Raw genomic sequence first — 18,566 nt, 5'->3', positions numbered from 1 at the left:
TTTCGATTTTTTTGAGATACCTCCATACTGATTTCCATAGTGGCTGCACCAGTTTGCGATCTCACCAGAAGTGCACGAGGGTTCCCTTTTCTCCACATCCCTGCCAGCACTTGTTGTTTGGTGATTTATTGATGATAGCCATTCTGACCGGAGTGAGGTGGTATCTCATTATGGTTTTTATTTGCGTTTCTCTAATGATTAGTGAGGTTGAGCATTTTTTCTTACGTCTGTTGGCCACCTGTATATTCTCTTTAGAAAAATGTCTCTTCATGTCCTCTGCCCAGTTTTTCATTGGATTGTTTGTTTTTTTGGTGTTGAGTTGAATGAGTTTTTTATAAAATTTGGATATTAACCCCTTGTCAGATGTATCATTGACAAATATATTCTCCCCTTCAGTAGGATGCCTTTTTGTTTTATTGATGGTTTCCTTTGCTGTGAAAAAAACTTTTTAGTTTGATTTAATCCCATATGTTTATTTTTTTGTCTTATTTCCCTTGCCTGAGGGGATATATTAATATCAATAAAAATGTTACTAAGGGTAATGTCTGCAAATTTACTGCATATATTTTCTTCTAGAAGTTTTATGGTATCAGATCTTACATTTAAGTCTTTAATCCATTTTGAATTTATTCTTGTATATAGCGTAAGGAGGTGGTCCAACTTCATTTTTTTTTGCATGTGTCTGTCCAGATTTCCCAGCACCACTTATTGAATAGACTGTCTTTACCCCAGTGTAAATTCTTGCTTCCATTGTCATAGATTAAATGACCATATAGGCATGGATTTATTTCTGGGCTCTCTGTTCTGTTGATCTATGTGTCTGTTTTTATGCCAGTACCCTGCTGCTTTGATTACTATAGCCTTATAGTATGATTTGATGTCAGGTATTGTGGTACTTCCCATTTAGTTCTTATTTTTCAAGATTCCCGTAGCTATTTGGAGTCTTTTATGGTTCCATATAAATTTTAGGATTATATGTTCTATTTCTGTGGAAAATGTCCTTGGTCGTTTGATAGGAATTTCATTGACTCTATGTATTGCCTTAGGCAGTATGTACATTTTAACTATATTAATTCTTCCTATCCATGAGCATGGTATGTGTTTCCATTTATTTGTATTTTCTTTAATTTCTGTCTTAGAATTTTCTGAGTACAGGTCTTTTACTTCTTTGGTTAAATTTATTCCTAAGTATTTTATAGTTTTTGAAGCCATTGTAAATGAGACTGTTTTCTCAATTTCTCCTTCTGAGAGGTAATCATTGGTGTATTCAAATGCAGTTGATTTCTGAATATTAATTTTGTATCCTGCTACTTTACTAAATTCATTTATTAGTTCTAATAGTTTTTGGTGGAGTTTTTGGGGTTCTCTCTATATAGTATCATGTCATCTCCATATAATGACAATTTTACTTCCTCCTTACCAATTTGGATGCCTTTAATTTCTTTTTTTGATGGTTTTTTTAGGCATTACCTGACACTCAGATCACCAATTATGCTGCAACTTTACACCGGAAGAAAACACTGGTACCAGCCCTCTATAAAGTTATTCAAGATTCAGATAATGAGGTAGGAGAGATTATAAGAAAAATAATTTCAACATGAAATGAAATATGTGTACTAAAACACATATATTTAAGGTTTGTAGTTTTCTGTACCCTTTTTTTGCTTTTGTTTTTTTTAATCCTTCTTAAGGGACTGGAAAACTTTCTGTCTGCTGTTTTTCATTCTGATAGTTGCTTTGGCTTTCCCCATGCCCTCTCTCTCCATATTTTTAAATATTTTGATCAGATTTGTTCCTGTTGAGAACAGTATGTTTTGATTCTTCATTTGAGTGACCATCATCTCAGTAGGTTATTTATTTAATTTGAAACTTTTCTCTTTCCGTTTCTCAATGTTTCCTTTTCTGGAAGCCCAATTTCAACCATATACTGATTTAGATTTATTTATTTTAAGTATTGTGGCAGTTATTTTATTAACAATATAGAACTATGTATAATTACTTTAGTCAGTGAACTCAGACTGGTAACATGAAATGATAGCTAGTAAATTTTGCTTGAAAATGATCAGAGAAAGCACTTTTTAGCCTAAATAATCAAGACTAATAAACTTAGAATAAGAGTTTCCTATTACTCAGTTTTGTGATAGAAGAAGGGGAAAAAATGCATCTATTGAATCTATTTGTAAATTTATACAAAATACACACATTATCTTTTCATTAACACAATAGTATGACATACAATTTTATCACCACTGGATTCATGTATGCTTTAAAATGATAATGAAAGGAACACACAGGAAAGTAGCTTCTTATCTTCCCAGATACAGCCTCCAAGAGTGCCTCTGCTGTGTACTGGAGTGAGTTTGAAGAAGTTCAGGTAATCATCTCCTAACCAGCAGCTTAACTTAAAGTGCATCTTCATTTTTGTCCTATCACTAAAAGCTTGCTTATTGACCTCTTTCTTTCCTCTCTTCTAAACTTGGATTGGCTTTCACTTAGGCTTGCATCTGTTGCTATTTGTAGCAGCAATTGCAGGACTCATTTGCTTCTTTTTCTGTGTATTTATGAATGTTTTATAACTTTAGGTGTGGTAATGTACATATATGCATATCATTGTTCAGGAGTTTTCAAAATTCTGTTTGAATAAAGAATGTGTGTATTTCCCACCCCTTGTTTTGCACTGTCTTAACATTTAAGCTTTGCTTATTAAACTTTGTTTTATGCTTTCTCTTTAGATTGTACGCTCTATGTGGGCAGTGGTCATATATTCTATATTTGTTATTTCCCAGAATCTAGTATTTTCTCATGTACATAATGAATACTTAATAAATATTGGTTAGAAGAATAGTGAAATACAAAATGAGTCTAAAATGCTATCATTTTCATTGGGACTCACAAGTGTATAAAAAGTATCAGTTTCCTTTTGTTTTTGTACTTTGGAAGCTTTGATAGTTAAAAAAAAGTTATTCACATTATTTTATATTGTCATACTTTATAATATTAATGTGTCAGATATGTCATGGCTAGAAATGGAAAAATTGGAACTTGAGAGATTCATGGTCAAGACCCAGCAGTCATTGTAATCAACCAGTTGCCAGAGCAGGTCTGTCTTCTATCAGGTCATAAGGTTCTAACTGTGTGTTTATACTTCAGAAAAACAGAATGTGAAGCTCTATAGAATCTTAAAGCAATTCTGGACTTTAGTCCTAGAAGGGAGGCCGTTTGAGTCCTGATTTTGCTGTATTCTGAACATAATCAAATGTATTTAGTTAACAGTAAATTATTTCAGAAAAATGTCACGTAACATACATAATATTAATTGAAACTTACGACACTCTTACTAACAATTTTGCTTTAAAGACCATAAAAGTTCTTAAGAAAGTGTATTTCCTAGAAGTTTAATATTACATAACATGGCCAACCTGTACTGTAATTTAAGTTTTAATCTCTCGACCAACATATTGCTTTATTGTTCTCCTTTCCCTCATACCAGATCTCTTACTCACTCTATTAGTTCTTTAGTTTCTTCTACTTCAAGGAGACCTTCAACTTTCTCCATTTTAAATGCGAGACAAAAAAAGTCTCAAATGGGCACATAATACTGCGTTGCAGTCTTGCTTTACTTCTTTGGTACACTGTTCCTTTTATACCTTCTCTTTCCTCATAATCTCACCCTCCTTAATGCTCATTTTCAGCTTGCTTTCTGTGTCATTAAAAAAGCATAAGAAAATAGTTGGGAATTCTCTTATTTTCCCATTCAAATATACCACTCTACCAGCATCTATACCCATACTCTCATGCCTTTTCTGTAATTCAATGGATGAAATATCCCAGGTTGTGTCAAAGGTCATCTCTTCCACTTAGGCCTGGATTACATCTTCTGTAGCCACCTCAAAGATTGCTCCTGCAATTATTCCCTCTCTTTCTTCCATGATTGAATTTTCCTTCCCTGATAAATGGAACATGGTAAACAACCATATTCTATTTTTTAAAAACCTTCTTTGATTTGCCTCCTATATTATTATCTACCCCATTTCTCTGTCCCTCTTTACTGATGAGCTTCATAAAGTATTGCTTATTTATAGCTTCTGTCTACTTGACCCCTTTACTCCACAATCTTTCTTTAACCCAAATTGGGCTTTAGTCATCGTTATTCCACCAAACTGCTCTCAGTGTGTTCATCAGATACCGTGTGTCATAGTAATTATCATGTCAAACTGTTTGCTAAATCTGGGGAAGGTATCAGTTATCCTTAAAGCGTTTTTTTCCACCAGGATAATGATTTTTAATACCTTTTGATGTGGGTGATAGCACTATGTAGAGGACGTCAGTCATTTGTGATACTGAGAAATGGAGAACATGAGGGCCTGATACATATGCTTAGAATTAAAAATTTTGACAGGTAGCAGTGGCAAGTTTTGTTTTTTGTTTTTTGTTTGTTTTTTGTTTTTTTTTTAATTGGGGAATATTGGGGAACAGTGTGTTTCTCCAGGGCCCATCAGCTCCAAATTGTTGTCCTTCAATCTAGTTGTGGAGAGCTTAGCTCAGCTCCAAATCCAGTTGCCATTTTCAATCTTTAGTTGCAGGGGGTGCAGCCCACCATCCCATGTGGGAATTGAATCGGCAACCTTGTTGTTGAGAGCTCGCGCTCTAACCACGTGAGCCATCCGGCCACCCCTCAGTTCAGTGGCAGCTGGTTGTCTTCAATCCAGTTGTGGAGGGTGCAGTTCACTGGCCCACGTGGGAATAGAATCTGCAGCCCTGTTGTTCAGAGCTCACGCTCTAACCAATTGAGCTATCCAGCTGCCCCAGCAAGTTTTTAACTATCTTATTTTGCAGTGGCATCTAATCAAAAGTTACTGGACTGCCAGCCACTCCTCTTCCCTGCTTTTTAAAATAAGCAGACTAATAATTTTCATAACTCTGTATTCTTTGTTATGTTTAATTAAAATATAGCCTCCTACATGCCAGTGTACTTCTTGCTATTGAGGAAGGAAAGTTATTTATAACATAAACAAATCGTAATTGTTCCATCTCCAGTAAAATTTAGAGAAGGCAATTTTAGTCATTTACTAAAGAGGAAAGTACATTTGATATTTGTATATATTTTTTTAATAAATAAGTTTATGAGAGCAACAATCTTTAATTCCCCAAAAGAGCTGAATGTTATTGTCAGTACTTTAAAAAGATGCCAGCAATTGACTATTTTTAAAAGTTTATTGCTTCATTATTGGGACTGTGTCAAATATACTATTTGTAATTAAACAACTCTCACCTCTTACTCCACTTTCATTCTAATATAAGAAATGTGGTATAATGGGAACATCCACTTGGTGTCAGAAGACCTGAATTCTAGTGTCTTTCTCCACCACTAACTTCTGTGACCTTAGGCAAATTGTCTGACTGATCAAGACTTCAGTGTAAGGGGCGACTTGGAATGTTTTTTAAGATTTCAACTATTATGATACTGATTTCACATAAAGGGCTTAGTAGTTACTAGACTAGGATGTGTGTGTGTAAATTTTTTTTAGCTTTAGAGTTGTTTCTTAAGAGCTAAACTTAGCTCATCTAAATATATTAACTGTGCAATCAACGTAAGATTTGTTTAGTTTTAATTTACAATTGTGAAAGTAGTGACTTTATTCTAGAATGTTAGATTATTAACATTCTAGACATGTATAACTGTGTTCAAGCAGATTTCCAAATGTATATGCATTATTTTAATCATTCAGAATAGAAGTAAGCATATAAATTACTGAATAATTCCTTTTTAAGCTAGTGTTAAATCTTAAACATTATTTTATAGTTTCCTGTCAGTGTTTTGTCTATATTTTAAAATCATAGTCTTATATAGTCTGCAGTTATTCCAACAAAGCCATTCTATATTGGCAGTGAATGTTAGGGAAAGGGGACAGATTTATTTAAACTCCGTTTCTTCAGTTTTCAAGGTTGTGCAGTTCCTCATAAGACATATTGTGTGATATCATATGAAGAATTATACAGTTAAACATTGGAAAAGCTATTTCTGTATACTTTCCTCCTTTTCAAAATCTTTCAAATAAATATAATTAGTAGAACTTATGTCAGTCTTAAAACACAAAACTCATCTGTTTGTTTTACTTATTAGCTAGCATAATTTAAAATGTTAGCATTTTGGATGTCCAAATATTATGTATTGCAAAATCCCTTTCTCTACTGAGTGGTATAATAAGTCTTAAGTTGATATTTAAAGTTTATTTTCAACAAGATTGTTTGCAATTATTTTCTTCCAATAGAAACTTTTTTAAATGGAGGATAGTGAAGGTTGGTCAGAATAGAAAAGGAAACTCACTAAATATTAAGTGTAGTGCATTGCTTAAAGAACTAATTAATAAATTTAGTAGTACAGTGTATTAAAAGATATGTTGATATTATAGGGCACAAAGTACTTAATTAGTAGATTGGTCCATTTAACATGTCGTCTATATAAATAAGGATTAAGATTTTGGTTGCATTGATTCAAAATATGCAAAAATTAATATTGAGAATTTATTTTGAAAATATGTAAGTATACATGCCTTTAAAAAAATACAGTTATAGCCAAAGAATAGAAATAGCTAATGTACTTTATTTTCCTTTTAGCTCCTGGAGCCTGTCTGCCATCAGTTGTTTGAACTCTATCGTAGCTCTGAAGTTCGACTTAAAAGGTTCACATTGCAATTCTTGCCAGAATTGATATGGGTTTATTTACGGCTTACGGTTAGCCGAGACAGACAGAGTAATGGTTGCATTGAAGCACTTCTGTTAGGAATTTATAACTTGGTAAGTTGAAAATGATAGTTTGGGAATTTTAAAGTATTTTTTAAAGCTCTCTAAAATAATACTTAAAGAATATTTAAAGAAAAAGAAATTGAAATGTCTTCTGAATAATTTATTTGAGCTAATTAAATTGAGTACAGAGGTGCTTAATAAGTAATTGCTGATAATACATTTTATAAAGTAGGTGAAACTTACAATTGACAGCATTGTTAATATTCTGTGACTTATTTCTTTAAGTTATTTTATTTGACTAATATTTATAAATACTTTGCATTTAAACTTTTTAAAATTTATTTTTAATATATTATGTATTTGATACTATATTGTTTATGAAACTCTTTCCTTCTGAGGAATTCTTAAGTACCTTCAATATTAGTATTCTTTTTTTTTCTCACGGTGCTCAGTTTAAGATGTTGGTATTGAAATTCCTGCCCTTTGTAGTCTTATATTCTGTGTATTCAGTACTCATTGTAAACAAACACTCTACATAATAAAATTAAGTTTTATAATTGAGAGGTAATAAAGTACTTCACAAAACATTGAGTCTCACAGTAAATAACATTCTTCTGTACCGGTGCTCACTTCTGTATGTATTATTCCTAAAAAAATTATTAGAAAACATTTTCATCATTAGAACATATATCTGAAGGGAAGGAGCATGGCCTTTGGAGTCATTTATATTTTGTTTAAAACCAGGCCCTGCCACTTATTGTTTTAAATTTGGGCAAGTTTCTTAATATATTGACTTCAGTTGCCTCATCTATAAAACAGAAATAAAACATTGTTACAGAATTAAAAACAATTAGAACAATCAAGCATGTTACTTGAGGTGTTTAATACATGTTTACCATTGTTATTAGTAGTAGTAATACAATTACCGTGTTTCCCTGAAAATAAGACCTATCAGATCTAGCTAGACAATCAGTTCTAATGCATCTTTTGGAGCAAAAGTTAATATAAGACTAGGTGTTATAGTAAAATAAGACTGGGTCTTATATTAATTTTTGCTTCAAAAGACACATTAGAACCGATTGTCCAGCTAGGTCTTATTTTTCGGGGAAACACGGTAAAGGTGAATTTCTCAAGTGAAAAGCTGATATACAATTCTCTATTTTGCTAATTTGCCTGATTGTTTTTTTCTTTTAAAGCAGGTAATTTGTTTCATGTATCACTGTGTCTATAGTGCTTACTTAGCACAAGTAGTTAGTAAATGTTTATTGATTTAATAATTGAATTTAGTGTTTTAGATTAGGTTTAGTATTGAGCTATCATTTTCATTAATTTATGTAGTATAATAAAATTCACTAGTGGGACAGATGAGGCAAAAATATTTTGTATAGCGGAATGCAATGGTTTAATTATCTTTTGGCATCTCAAAAATAGTATACTATTTAAAAAATGCTCAATTGTATGTCAGAAATGTAACCTCGGGCTTCTTCTTTTAATTACCTTGATATCAGTATTCTTTCCTCTCTGTGGTTCTCAATTTTTCTTACCACCTTGGTTTTCTTTTATATATTAATTTCTCTTTTTTCATCTTTCCCTCCCTAGTACATCTCCCTTGTTTCAAATAACCTCAGGGAGAGTCTTATATTGCTCTCAGCTAAAACAAATTTCAAAACACCCTTCTCCACAAATACATACAAATGTTAAATCAAAAATATTTGATTTAATTTAAGATTTAGGAATAAAAATTTAAATTTTATTGCCTAACTTAAATGGCTTAGATACTGCGGTAACAAGTTTGACTACAGAATAGTTAAATGATCTCTCTAGGGAATTTTTAAACCCATTTTTCTGCCAAAATCAGAGGTAGGGCCATTGTTCACATATAAGTTGTATTCTCCTCTGACATATTAAACTCAGAAATGAGCCCTGTGGGGAAGTTCTTTGGGTTTGTGTATTGGTGATGATAGTTGTTTTTATTATTGTTTCTTCTTTCTGCTGTATAACTACTCAGTCTCTCTCTGATCACCTTCCTGCTAGGTCTGCTAAGGGTAATCTCTTTGCATTTTATGCCTGTTATGTATGCTAATATGAATTGAAAAAGAAACATAGACTAAAGTAGGGCAGTAAAGAAAAGGTGGTAATGCAGGGGGAACATTTGACCCCTCTAATGCTAGCAGATTTTCGTGGAGGTGCTAGAGAGTGTGGAAATGAAGGACACTGTTGTCCTTTTCATTGAATGATAAAGCGCTTTAAATTTTAATATTCACAATAATTTTCTTGCTGTTTAGTAAAATTTACCTAAATATGAACTGATTTTAATATGTAGCTTATTTCAAATCATTAGTTTACTGCTGAATAATTTTCAGTTTCTTTTAGTGAAGAATCATTCTGTGTTAGAACAATGTGTTTTTCTTATTTTAATAAGTGTGGCTGTCATGGCTAATACTTTTAATTTTAATCTGTTTAAGTCAGCCACATTTCTACTTAAAGATCTAATACTTGTTTTCTCCCTGTCCTCTATGTAAATTTAACATGAAAATTGATTTGTGTGTCTGCTTCATGTCTTTGCTGTCATATTGTGTTTGATTTAGTGTAGTGTTGCATTCAAATTTCTCAAAGGATAACTCGACCAGCAAAGTATACAAATTTGCGAATAGGTTAGAAAAGATACACTAGTAATATTTTTTATATATTACTATTTCTAAAAATCTTCCTCAATTACCAATGATATATTCTGTAAATTGAGAAAGTAATTGTTATTTCTTATAATATAGTCCTGTGATTATTTCATTGTCTTTGTATATTTTTTTTAATTATAGGAAATTGCTGATAAAGATGGAAACAATAAAGTTCTATCTTTTACTATCCCTTCCTTATCTAAGCCTTCAATATACCATGAGGTAAGTAAGATTAAAGCTGGAATTATTTAAAATTATATTGAATAGAGATAAAAGTCAGTTTCTTACCAGAGATAAATATTTCTAACACATTGTTACTGATTTGCTTCTTAAGAGTAGATGTTTGTTAGTGTGACATAAAGTTGAGCTATTCTCAAGAGAGGCAGAAATTAATGAAAAATTGTCCTTTAGTTCTTGTTTAATTCTTTTGTATTCTTCCACCTATATCATTTTCAGTCTTTTTAGTCTTTTATGAATTTTCAAAAATATTCTTTAACTTTTTAAGGCCTTCCATATTAATTAGAAATCATTTATGTTAGATTGTTTTTCTAAATTATTGTTTAGGCAAATGCTACTTAGAAGAATATTAACACTATAATTATTTTATTTCTATTTAAAGGAGTCTGATGCATTCTAGCTGTTCAATAAGATTACATTTCTGATTTTTGCTTATATTTATTTGGTTGAAGAATGTGAGAACACTGATAATCATAGGTAGATGCTTCCTGTTGAGCTGAACTCCTAACTACTCGTAAGGACGTATGTTATGAATCAAGCTTCTTGTCTTTAGTGGCCTTTAGTGCGTAAAGTTGTGAGGAAAGCATTTAAAGAAACTTTACCAGTAGTCTAAAATTTATATTCCATTTTCTTATTAATGATCAAAATCCTGTTGTCTCATAGCTCTGTGCAGCTATTTTTTTTTATTTTAATTTCCCTGGGACTTTGTTTTGTATTGGAAATAGAATGCCTTCTATTTAGCCAGGACTCATTTTAGCATAGAATATTTCTGACTAATAGATTTTAATTAAGTTTGGTGTATCATGTTATAAAATAAAATGGAGGCTAGTAAAACATTTATGAATGGATGGTTCTTCTAACTTAAGAAAACATGAAATCAGTTAGTCACTATTAAAGAGACATTTGATCATAGTCTTCAATATTGTTTGTGTTATATAATTATAATTCTCTTCACCTTGCATTCTTCATTGTAGAATGGGATTAATGAGAGCACTTACCTACCTGAAATGAGACAAACTTCACAGTTTGAATGCACAGCCCCCAAGACTGCTCTGTGTTTTAGAATACAAACAAATTAAAATTGATGTATTTGTAACCTTTAGTCTTTTCAGCAGCTTTTCTTACCTGTGTCCTAAATATAGATTCATTTCATAATCTTTCAAAAAACAAAGCGGTACGTTTTTAGTTTTACGTGTCATGTATCAATTTCCAAAAAGAGCTGTAGAATGTATATAATTGAAAAATGGAAGAGGTTTTGAAAGAGAAGAAATGGTCTGAAACTGCCTTTTGTTGAAACAAAATTAAATATCGTTATATGATATAGATTTTTTCTTTGTTTTAGAGACACAGTCTCATACTTTACCTTATTTTTGTAGCCCTCAACAATTGGGTCCATGGCTCTGACAGAAGGGGCGCTGTGTCAGCATGATCTCATCAGGGTTGTTTACAGTGATCTTCATCCTCAGAGGGAAACATTCACTGCACAAAACCGGTAATGGTCAAAATTATACACAGTAGTAATTGTTAAGTTATGCTTAATAGTTAGCTATAGTTACTTTGGTTCAAGTTTGATGTGAGAAAAGGCAAAAAATTAAATGTCATACTAGTGAAATACATCATAGAGTAAAATATTCATCCATCTAATGCTTGATACTATGCTGTAGTCATCTTATATAAAGCAGTATAAAAACTAAAAGTATAAGCATGAAGTCAACCAAACCAGGGTTTGTATTCTAGCACTACAACTCAGAAGGTTGCCCTCTTGGCCATTTGGTCTACTCTCTGCACCTTTCTTTCTTCATGTAGAATGGGTTAATGAGAGCACCTACCTATCTGAAGTTGGACGGACTGCAAAGTTTGAGTGCACATTCCCCAAAACTTCCCTCACTTCTGACACCAATTGCAAGTTTGGGGGATCCTCATAACCACTCTTAGGTTTGATAACTTGCTAGAAGGACTTACAGAACTCAATGAGTGGAAGCTTTATATTCATAGTTATGGCTTATTACAAGGAACAGATACAGATTAAAATCAGCCAAAGGAAGAGAAGCACAGGGTCTGGAGGGTTCCAAACACAAAGCTTCTGTTGTTCTTGCCCATGATGTCAGGATGTATTATCCTCCTAGCATCAATGTGTCACAGTTTGCATAGAGTCAGGCTCAAGTGAGCTTTGGTGTCCAGAAGTTTTTTGTTTGTTTTGTTTTTTTTAAGATTTTTATGAAAATATAGCTAACATACAATATTATATTAGTTTCACGTGTACACAATAGTTATTCAACATTCATTGGGCTCTATTACATAAGCATGATTGATTGCTCACAAGGGTGATCTCAGCCTCTAGGTTGATTGATACTGTATGACGCAAAGCCCCATTCTAAATCACACAGTGGTTCTTTCTAATGTGGCCAGCTTCCAGCTAAGAATCTCAGCTGTGGCCATCCCCACTCTACAGTCCGTTGTCACCATCCCCCACCCTCAACAAAGCCACTCTTATCCAGTATGACATATGTTACTTCCTAATGGGCACGACAGACAGACCTCTTTATGCAAGGCCAAATTCTTTACAGTGCTACAGAAGCCATTCCTTGACCTTTGGCCAAGGCTCTTTTAAACCAAAACAATTGTATTTATCTGGGCACCTACATTTAATATAGCATTTATGTAACAGACACAGATAACAATATGATCGTTATGAATATGCCTAGGATTTGAGGAGTGTAAGTTAGGGAGAGATTTGAAGAAATAACTAATTTGTTCTGTAAAGCCACTGTATACATTTTCATCTTTTGGTACCGATGTGATGGCTCGTTCCCGCCCTACCCATCCCAATCTGCTGCTATTTGTACCTTCTGATAAACTTGAGCAGAACTGTTTATCATAGAAATTGATGATTAGCTAGATCCAGTTCTCTCAGGCCAGTCATTTTTTAATTAGTATTCATCTTACAAAGGTATTAACTCAATGTACCAATACATTTGACCATCAACATCAGTATTATAACCTTACCAACAATTCCAGTGTTACACTGTAGCACAGAATGGCAATAGATGTAACCTGAAAAAGAAGAGTCGTAGTTACTGGCATACCAGGTGACTACAATGTCTCCCAAAGCAGTGCCTCTCAAGTTTGCAGGTTTCCATTTTACTTTATCAGGTTCTGAAAGGAGGAATGGTCTCACCAATATATGGCTCCACTCTTTCACGAATCTGATATATTTGAGCCAAGAGACAATAGCATCTCTTGCTCTGAACCTCTCTCAAGGTAGCAGTGTAATACCGAATTTCCCTAATTGCATAATCCATTTATTTACACCTTTCAGCTACCATTCTCCTCTCTTTTCATCTGTACCCAAGCTTTTCTCCCTTCAGAAGGGCCGTTAGGTTCGGTTACTGCTGATCCGGATTGCTGGCAGCAATACTAGACTAGCACGTGCCTCCCCTCAGCCTACTCCCATCCAGATAAGGCTAGATTAACCGAGGTACCAGACTGGTGAGCTATCTGTTCTACTAGGTGACACACTGCATTCTATGTCAGCCCCAGTTTTGTCGGATGAGGTGAAGGCACCCCCCCACCCCATTAGACCCTTAGCAATTCTGACATAAAGGTTTAAAGATATAGTTACAATTTCTTATTTAGTAATCGCCTCTGCTGCTGGCACCTACAGTTGCAGCCCTGGTCCTGAGGGCACTGCTTTAGGTAGGAAAAAAAGTTGAGGTGATATGGGGAAGAAAGAAAAAAGCATAGTTATACCTGTTATACCACCATCTTCCCAGGGAAAGAATTGCATAGTTATACAAGCATTGCCTCCACTCCCCCCACTTCTTCCCAAATCCCCCAGCAAAGTGGAGGAAATCTATCTATTGGTGACCCTCTTCCCTTGGTCTTCTTCATGTTGAGTATGGAAAGACACTCATGAAGGCATGTAAGCCACTCACCCCGCTTTAGGTAACAAATGTTTCAATTGCTTGTTCCACTTCTCTATCAAATTATCACCGAGACTATCTCCTTACCCATCGTTCGACTTGATGGGTTCCCTGCTCTGAAGAAATATGACTCGACAATGCAAATTGATGGAATATCTTTGGTTCTGGTCCTTCTATAGTAGTCTGAACATCTGCTTTATCATCAGGAAAGGGAAGCTCCGTGCAGAGAGAGTGTCTATTCCTGTGAAGACCCATGTGTAGCCTCCAGGGGCTAGTGGCATCAGTCCAGCGTCAGCTGTGTGCAGGCCTTCACCCAGGGGAATCTGCCCCAGAGCCATATGCAGTCTCTGTCTCTCTTGTTGGCACACAGAACAGGTCTTATTGGCACTTTGTGGCTCAGAGAGTACAAAAGGAATATGTATAAATTTAGGCCGTCTCTGATTTGCGACAGTACTGACATGTCCACTCATTTCATGGACCCATATGGCCACCTCAGGCAAGCTCACTGGGGTATCTACTCATTAATATCAGTCACTTTCCGATTCTGGAAAGCACTTCTCCTGATGAGCTTAGATATATTCCACTTTTTAACGCACTCCTCTGATTCCCTTAGTGATTTCCATAGGGCCATTCCCCATACGGGCACCCCTTTAATAGGCCAGTTGGCCATTGCCTTCCTGCCTGCGTCATTGGCCCTGTCACAGTGAGTTGGTAAAAACCTAAACATAGCATGCAGTTAAGTCCAGTCACAAAGCTGATTTGTTTTTACTCATTCAGGGTGACCGCCTTCCAAACAGGATGCAGTTATTCATCTTAGAACTGCCACCTAGACCCTGTCCGCCGTGGCCAGCTGGGCTCGGCTCCCGCCAACTTCCCACCACCCTGTATGGCCTGGGCATGCCCAGTGCAGTTGCAGCAACCTTGGCCCTGGGAGCATGTGTGCGGCAGGCAGCAGGCCATCAAGCACAGAGGAGCTGAGGGGCCCGCAGTGGGCAAGGGGCTGGGCTGAGCCGCAGCCAGGAGGCGAAGCTGTTGGGTCCTTCATGATGAAAGCTTTTAGACACTTCTCTCTCCCCTGTTGAGTTGGTAGTTTGGGTGATGAAGAGATGGCAGACAGTGTCCAAACCTTTTCTCCAGGACCTGGCCAGAGGAATCAGACTCCATATGAGGAATTTGTACCATCTCAAAGCTAGATGTTCAAATTCAGCAAAAGAGAGGAGCAGCATCGAAGAAGGGCAAGTAGTGTCCTGGGGCAGATGAGAGCCCAGAGCATAAAGAGGAAGCAAGGGATTGAGCCAGGTATTGTTATTAGAAATTTCCAGTGCTGCGCTTGGAATGGCAGAGTATTCTCATTCAGTCTCCACTTGTTTTAGCGGGAGTTTATTCCTGTGCTTCACTTAGTAACTGTCCAGATTATTGGTTATCTGTCACTACTTGGAGATGTTTGGTCATGGCTGGAATTCTTCCTCACGTTAGTTTTCAGGCTCTTTAGGAACTCCCCCTGTCTTTGCTTAGCAAAGTTGTAAATGCCATTTGGTTTCAAGATATAGCTGATCTTGCATTCGGAGTATCAGGGAGGAAGCCTCATGCATTCCCTAGTGTCAGCAAAATCATTGCTGACATGCTCTTCAACCTTCCTCATCTAGGGGATGTTTGTGAGTCTCTTTCCCATCCATCTTGTGGGTCAGCTAGTTAGTCTCCTGCATATGTCCCGTCCCTACTCACTATACTGCTTTGAATATTGTTGGTTCAGTAAAGGAATGGAAATGCACCAGCGGTTGTCAAACATAAAGAGGAATTGGCCTTACTGCTTCAGATTTTGTTTGCCCTTAGCTCTCCTCACAGCAGTGCAGTCCTCATACGTTATCAGTGGCTGCCTCTTCTCTATCCTCTTTCCTTCTTTACTCATTATCAGCGCCAATGAAGCCAAGACCCCTGGCAAAACGTACCTTTTCCAGTTGCTCCTCTTCTCCTTGTGGTTTTCTTAAGCAGCAGACTCTTGTACAAGATGGTTCAACCTGCAGTCTGCCCTGAGTAGCTCAACCTCTGCAGAGAAGTTCCTTTCACCGCATCCATCTCTTGTCAAAGTGAAGGCTGCTGCAGGCCCGAGTCACCTGCCACCCAGAGGGCATGAGTGGGATGAGCAGGAGGCTGTGCAGCTCTTTCCTTGTTCACCTCCCTCACCAGGGAAGGCAGGACCCACTCTGCCAAGGGTCCTCTGCATATCCCCTTCTTTCTGAGGAGCTGAGGGTTTTGTCTCTGGTGTGTGTGAGGCACAATCTTCCTGACACCAATATGTGGGTTTTTAACACCCGTGAGTCTGAAAGCACCACAGGTTTTTCTTAGCTTTCTTCTAGCATTTACCAACCCCTGTACCTGGACTGATTTGAATACCTTTTCGCTCTATGCCATTTACCCTCCCACTCTCCTTTTTGCCTTCCACCACCTTTGGCTGAATGGATTTTGTAATTCTAGTTGTTGTTTTGTGGACCTGTTATTTTGGTGAAGCACACCTATTGTATGTGGGAGATAAAGGAGGATCTCAGTTGCTCCTTGTCACTCCCTTTATAGCCATCATTGTCTTGATTCTTGTAACTCAGGTTAAATTTTGGTCTCTCTTACTCTAGTGCAAAAAACAAACCTGAAGAGATGGGAGAGAAGGAAAGACCTCACAGCCAGATCTGCTGGGTTTTGAGGAATGCTTTTTCTTCCCCTTGAAAGGGAAAAAGCGGTTTCCACGGGTACATTTAAAGTTCCCCAGCTATGGGGAGATACCAGTTTGGGAGAAGTGCCACTGCAATAGAGAATGCTCAGAGAACCTAAACTTTTATAGACTTTGGAGGTCTGAAATGTACTGTCGGCCACTGTCAGGTCTGTCTGGTGTTTCAGAAGTATATTGGGTGCTGCAAATTGGAACTGAAAGGAACTTTAATCACAATTAAACCTGTGATTGGTTGGTGTTTTCCACCATTGGTTGGTGTTTAGTCATTTTAAAGAGACTAAACATGGGGCAGATGTCAAAACACTTGTACGGTTTTAAAACGTCACAATTAAATGTGAGCTGGTTGCCCCTCCCTCCCCCCAAAGAACTGCCATCCATAACTCAAGCAGCACTTTGATGGTCAGTAGACAGCTATTCATAGGGTACTGTCCAAGTGATAGAATCTGGCAGCTTGTCAGGTGGTGCCAGAGTTGGCCCTAGGGAAAAAGGAGCTCCCTACTTATGAGTGCTCTGAGTACCTCTTTGCGTCTGTGGCCTGTTCCTGTACAAACCATTTCCGTTTTATTATGGAATTCTTCTGGCTCTGCCTGTGTTTTTCTTAAATCACCCAAGATATTATGAGTATTTCGTATTTCAGGATTATGTTATATTTCAGTCAGAAGGGCAAGTCATTGGTGCCTAATGGCAAGCTAGTTGTCTCTCAAATGGAAATGTCCCAATCCCAAATCCTAGAAGTTGTTGATAGTTGGAATTTACTGGCTTTTGCCATAAACCCCAGTCTGTACTCCACAGGGCTATTGTTCAGCAAAGTAATAACCTTGTGGGCTTGGGTAATCTTACTGGTCCCCATTTAGCATGTCCAATTTATATTACAGGAAGGGTGGACTTACATGCCTTCTGTTTTACAATACCAGATAGGGGAAGTATTCCCAGACACTATGTCCATTCCCATAGTGCATTCAGGTAAATGAGACACATTCACGTCACCTAAAGTTCACCCAAACTTTCACCTTATTCCTATCAATCATTGCATTTCTATATCCTTTCAGTCTAGCCGGAGCCTTAGGACTTCACCAATAAGGAGACCCTGTGTCATCATCTCCCACCTTAAATAAACATATCAGTTATGACACACATTTCTTCCCAGAAGGTGAGAGCAAAGGCCAAATTCTTTACCACACATTACTGTGGCAATGGTTCCTGTGAAGAGTAAATGAAGTGATGACCAGAACATACTTAATTAGCACAGTGTTTGGCATATAAATATTAGTGACGTAATATTTTATGTTCATAGTAAAATAATACTCTTATTAGTTATAATATTAGAGCTATGGAAAGAATATAGTATCGAGCAAATTTCTGTAGGCATTGACTTTTGATCAAATGCTTCAGTCTGAAATTCTGGTTCTTATGGTTCTTATGTAATATTTCTAATATTACACATAAGATAGAAAGTGCATTGGCTTCCCTTGTGTCCTAATACATTGTTGTGGAATTCGGCTTACTGATCATCCTTTGTTAGTCAGCATGGTGCTGTGTAACATGTGGAGAAGGCTTTATCCTGACTTCAAGTAACAGCTTAATTTTTTTCTAGATGTTAAGTTACTCAAATCATTTCACAGTGTAAAATTTATATTAAAAGAGTGGTTCATAAGTATAGTCTGCAGACTAGTTTGTAGAAAAATCATCTGGTTACCTAGTTTTTTCTTGTTTTCTCATTTTAAGCTTTTCAAGTATAGCACCATATACTTGTGGTAAATTTAAAATGGATCACAGTATAAGGTGAAAATAGACGAGAGTACAGCAAGTATATGTGTCCTCTTCCCTCTAACCACCCATTTCTACTCTAGTTAAAATGTAGGCAGTTTTTTATGTATTCTACCAGAAAATTTTAATGCATACAAAAGCATATATTCAACCTTAAATAGACACAGTCCCATACACACTGGTTTCAGATGTACACATTTTTCTGCAGCTTGCTTTTTTCATTTTAAGAATAAATCTTGGACATATGTCTCTAGTAGCATATAGAAATTTCCTCATTCTTTATTAATGACTACTTAGTATTCTATATACTTACCATCAATTTTTAACCAGTCTCATACTGACTAAAATTTAGATTTTCAGGTTTTTGCTACTATAAAACAGTATTGCAAGGAACACATTATTTTTTGTATATATATTTGCATGGAAATACTGAAATATCTGTAAGATAAATTCCTAGCAGTGAAATTGCTATGCTAAAGAATGTCTATTTTATTA

The 18,566-nt window shown here is 36.0% G+C and overlaps 1 protein-coding gene and 1 pseudogene across 9 annotated transcripts in view; both read left to right on the top strand.

The window, feature by feature from the left end:
* The window catches only part of HYCC2 (hyccin PI4KA lipid kinase complex subunit 2), a 68,930-nt gene that overhangs the window by 27,479 nt on the left and 22,885 nt on the right, over nt 1-18,566 (top strand). For all 8 annotated transcript variants that reach the window (XM_081051886.1, XM_081051887.1, XM_081051888.1 and 5 more), the window contains 4 exons: nt 1,464-1,565; nt 6,619-6,798; nt 9,564-9,644; nt 11,036-11,151. In XM_081051886.1, the coding sequence (XP_080908012.1) occupies nt 1,464-1,565; nt 6,619-6,798; nt 9,564-9,644; nt 11,036-11,151 (479 nt within the window). The remainder of the gene's footprint in view (nt 1-1,463; nt 1,566-6,618; nt 6,799-9,563; nt 9,645-11,035; nt 11,152-18,566) is intronic.
* On the top strand, nt 14,689-15,822 carry LOC308499004 (etoposide-induced protein 2.4 homolog; annotated as a pseudogene). The gene has a single exon. The product of its transcript is annotated as an etoposide-induced protein 2.4 homolog (transcript).

This window comes from Rhinolophus hipposideros, assembly GCF_964194185.1.
Source record: "Rhinolophus hipposideros genome assembly, chromosome: 6".
In the NCBI taxonomy this organism is placed as follows: domain Eukaryota; kingdom Metazoa; phylum Chordata; class Mammalia; order Chiroptera; family Rhinolophidae; genus Rhinolophus; species Rhinolophus hipposideros.
Note: the sequence above shows the minus strand (reverse complement) of the source record. Positions and strands in the feature narration are given on the sequence as shown.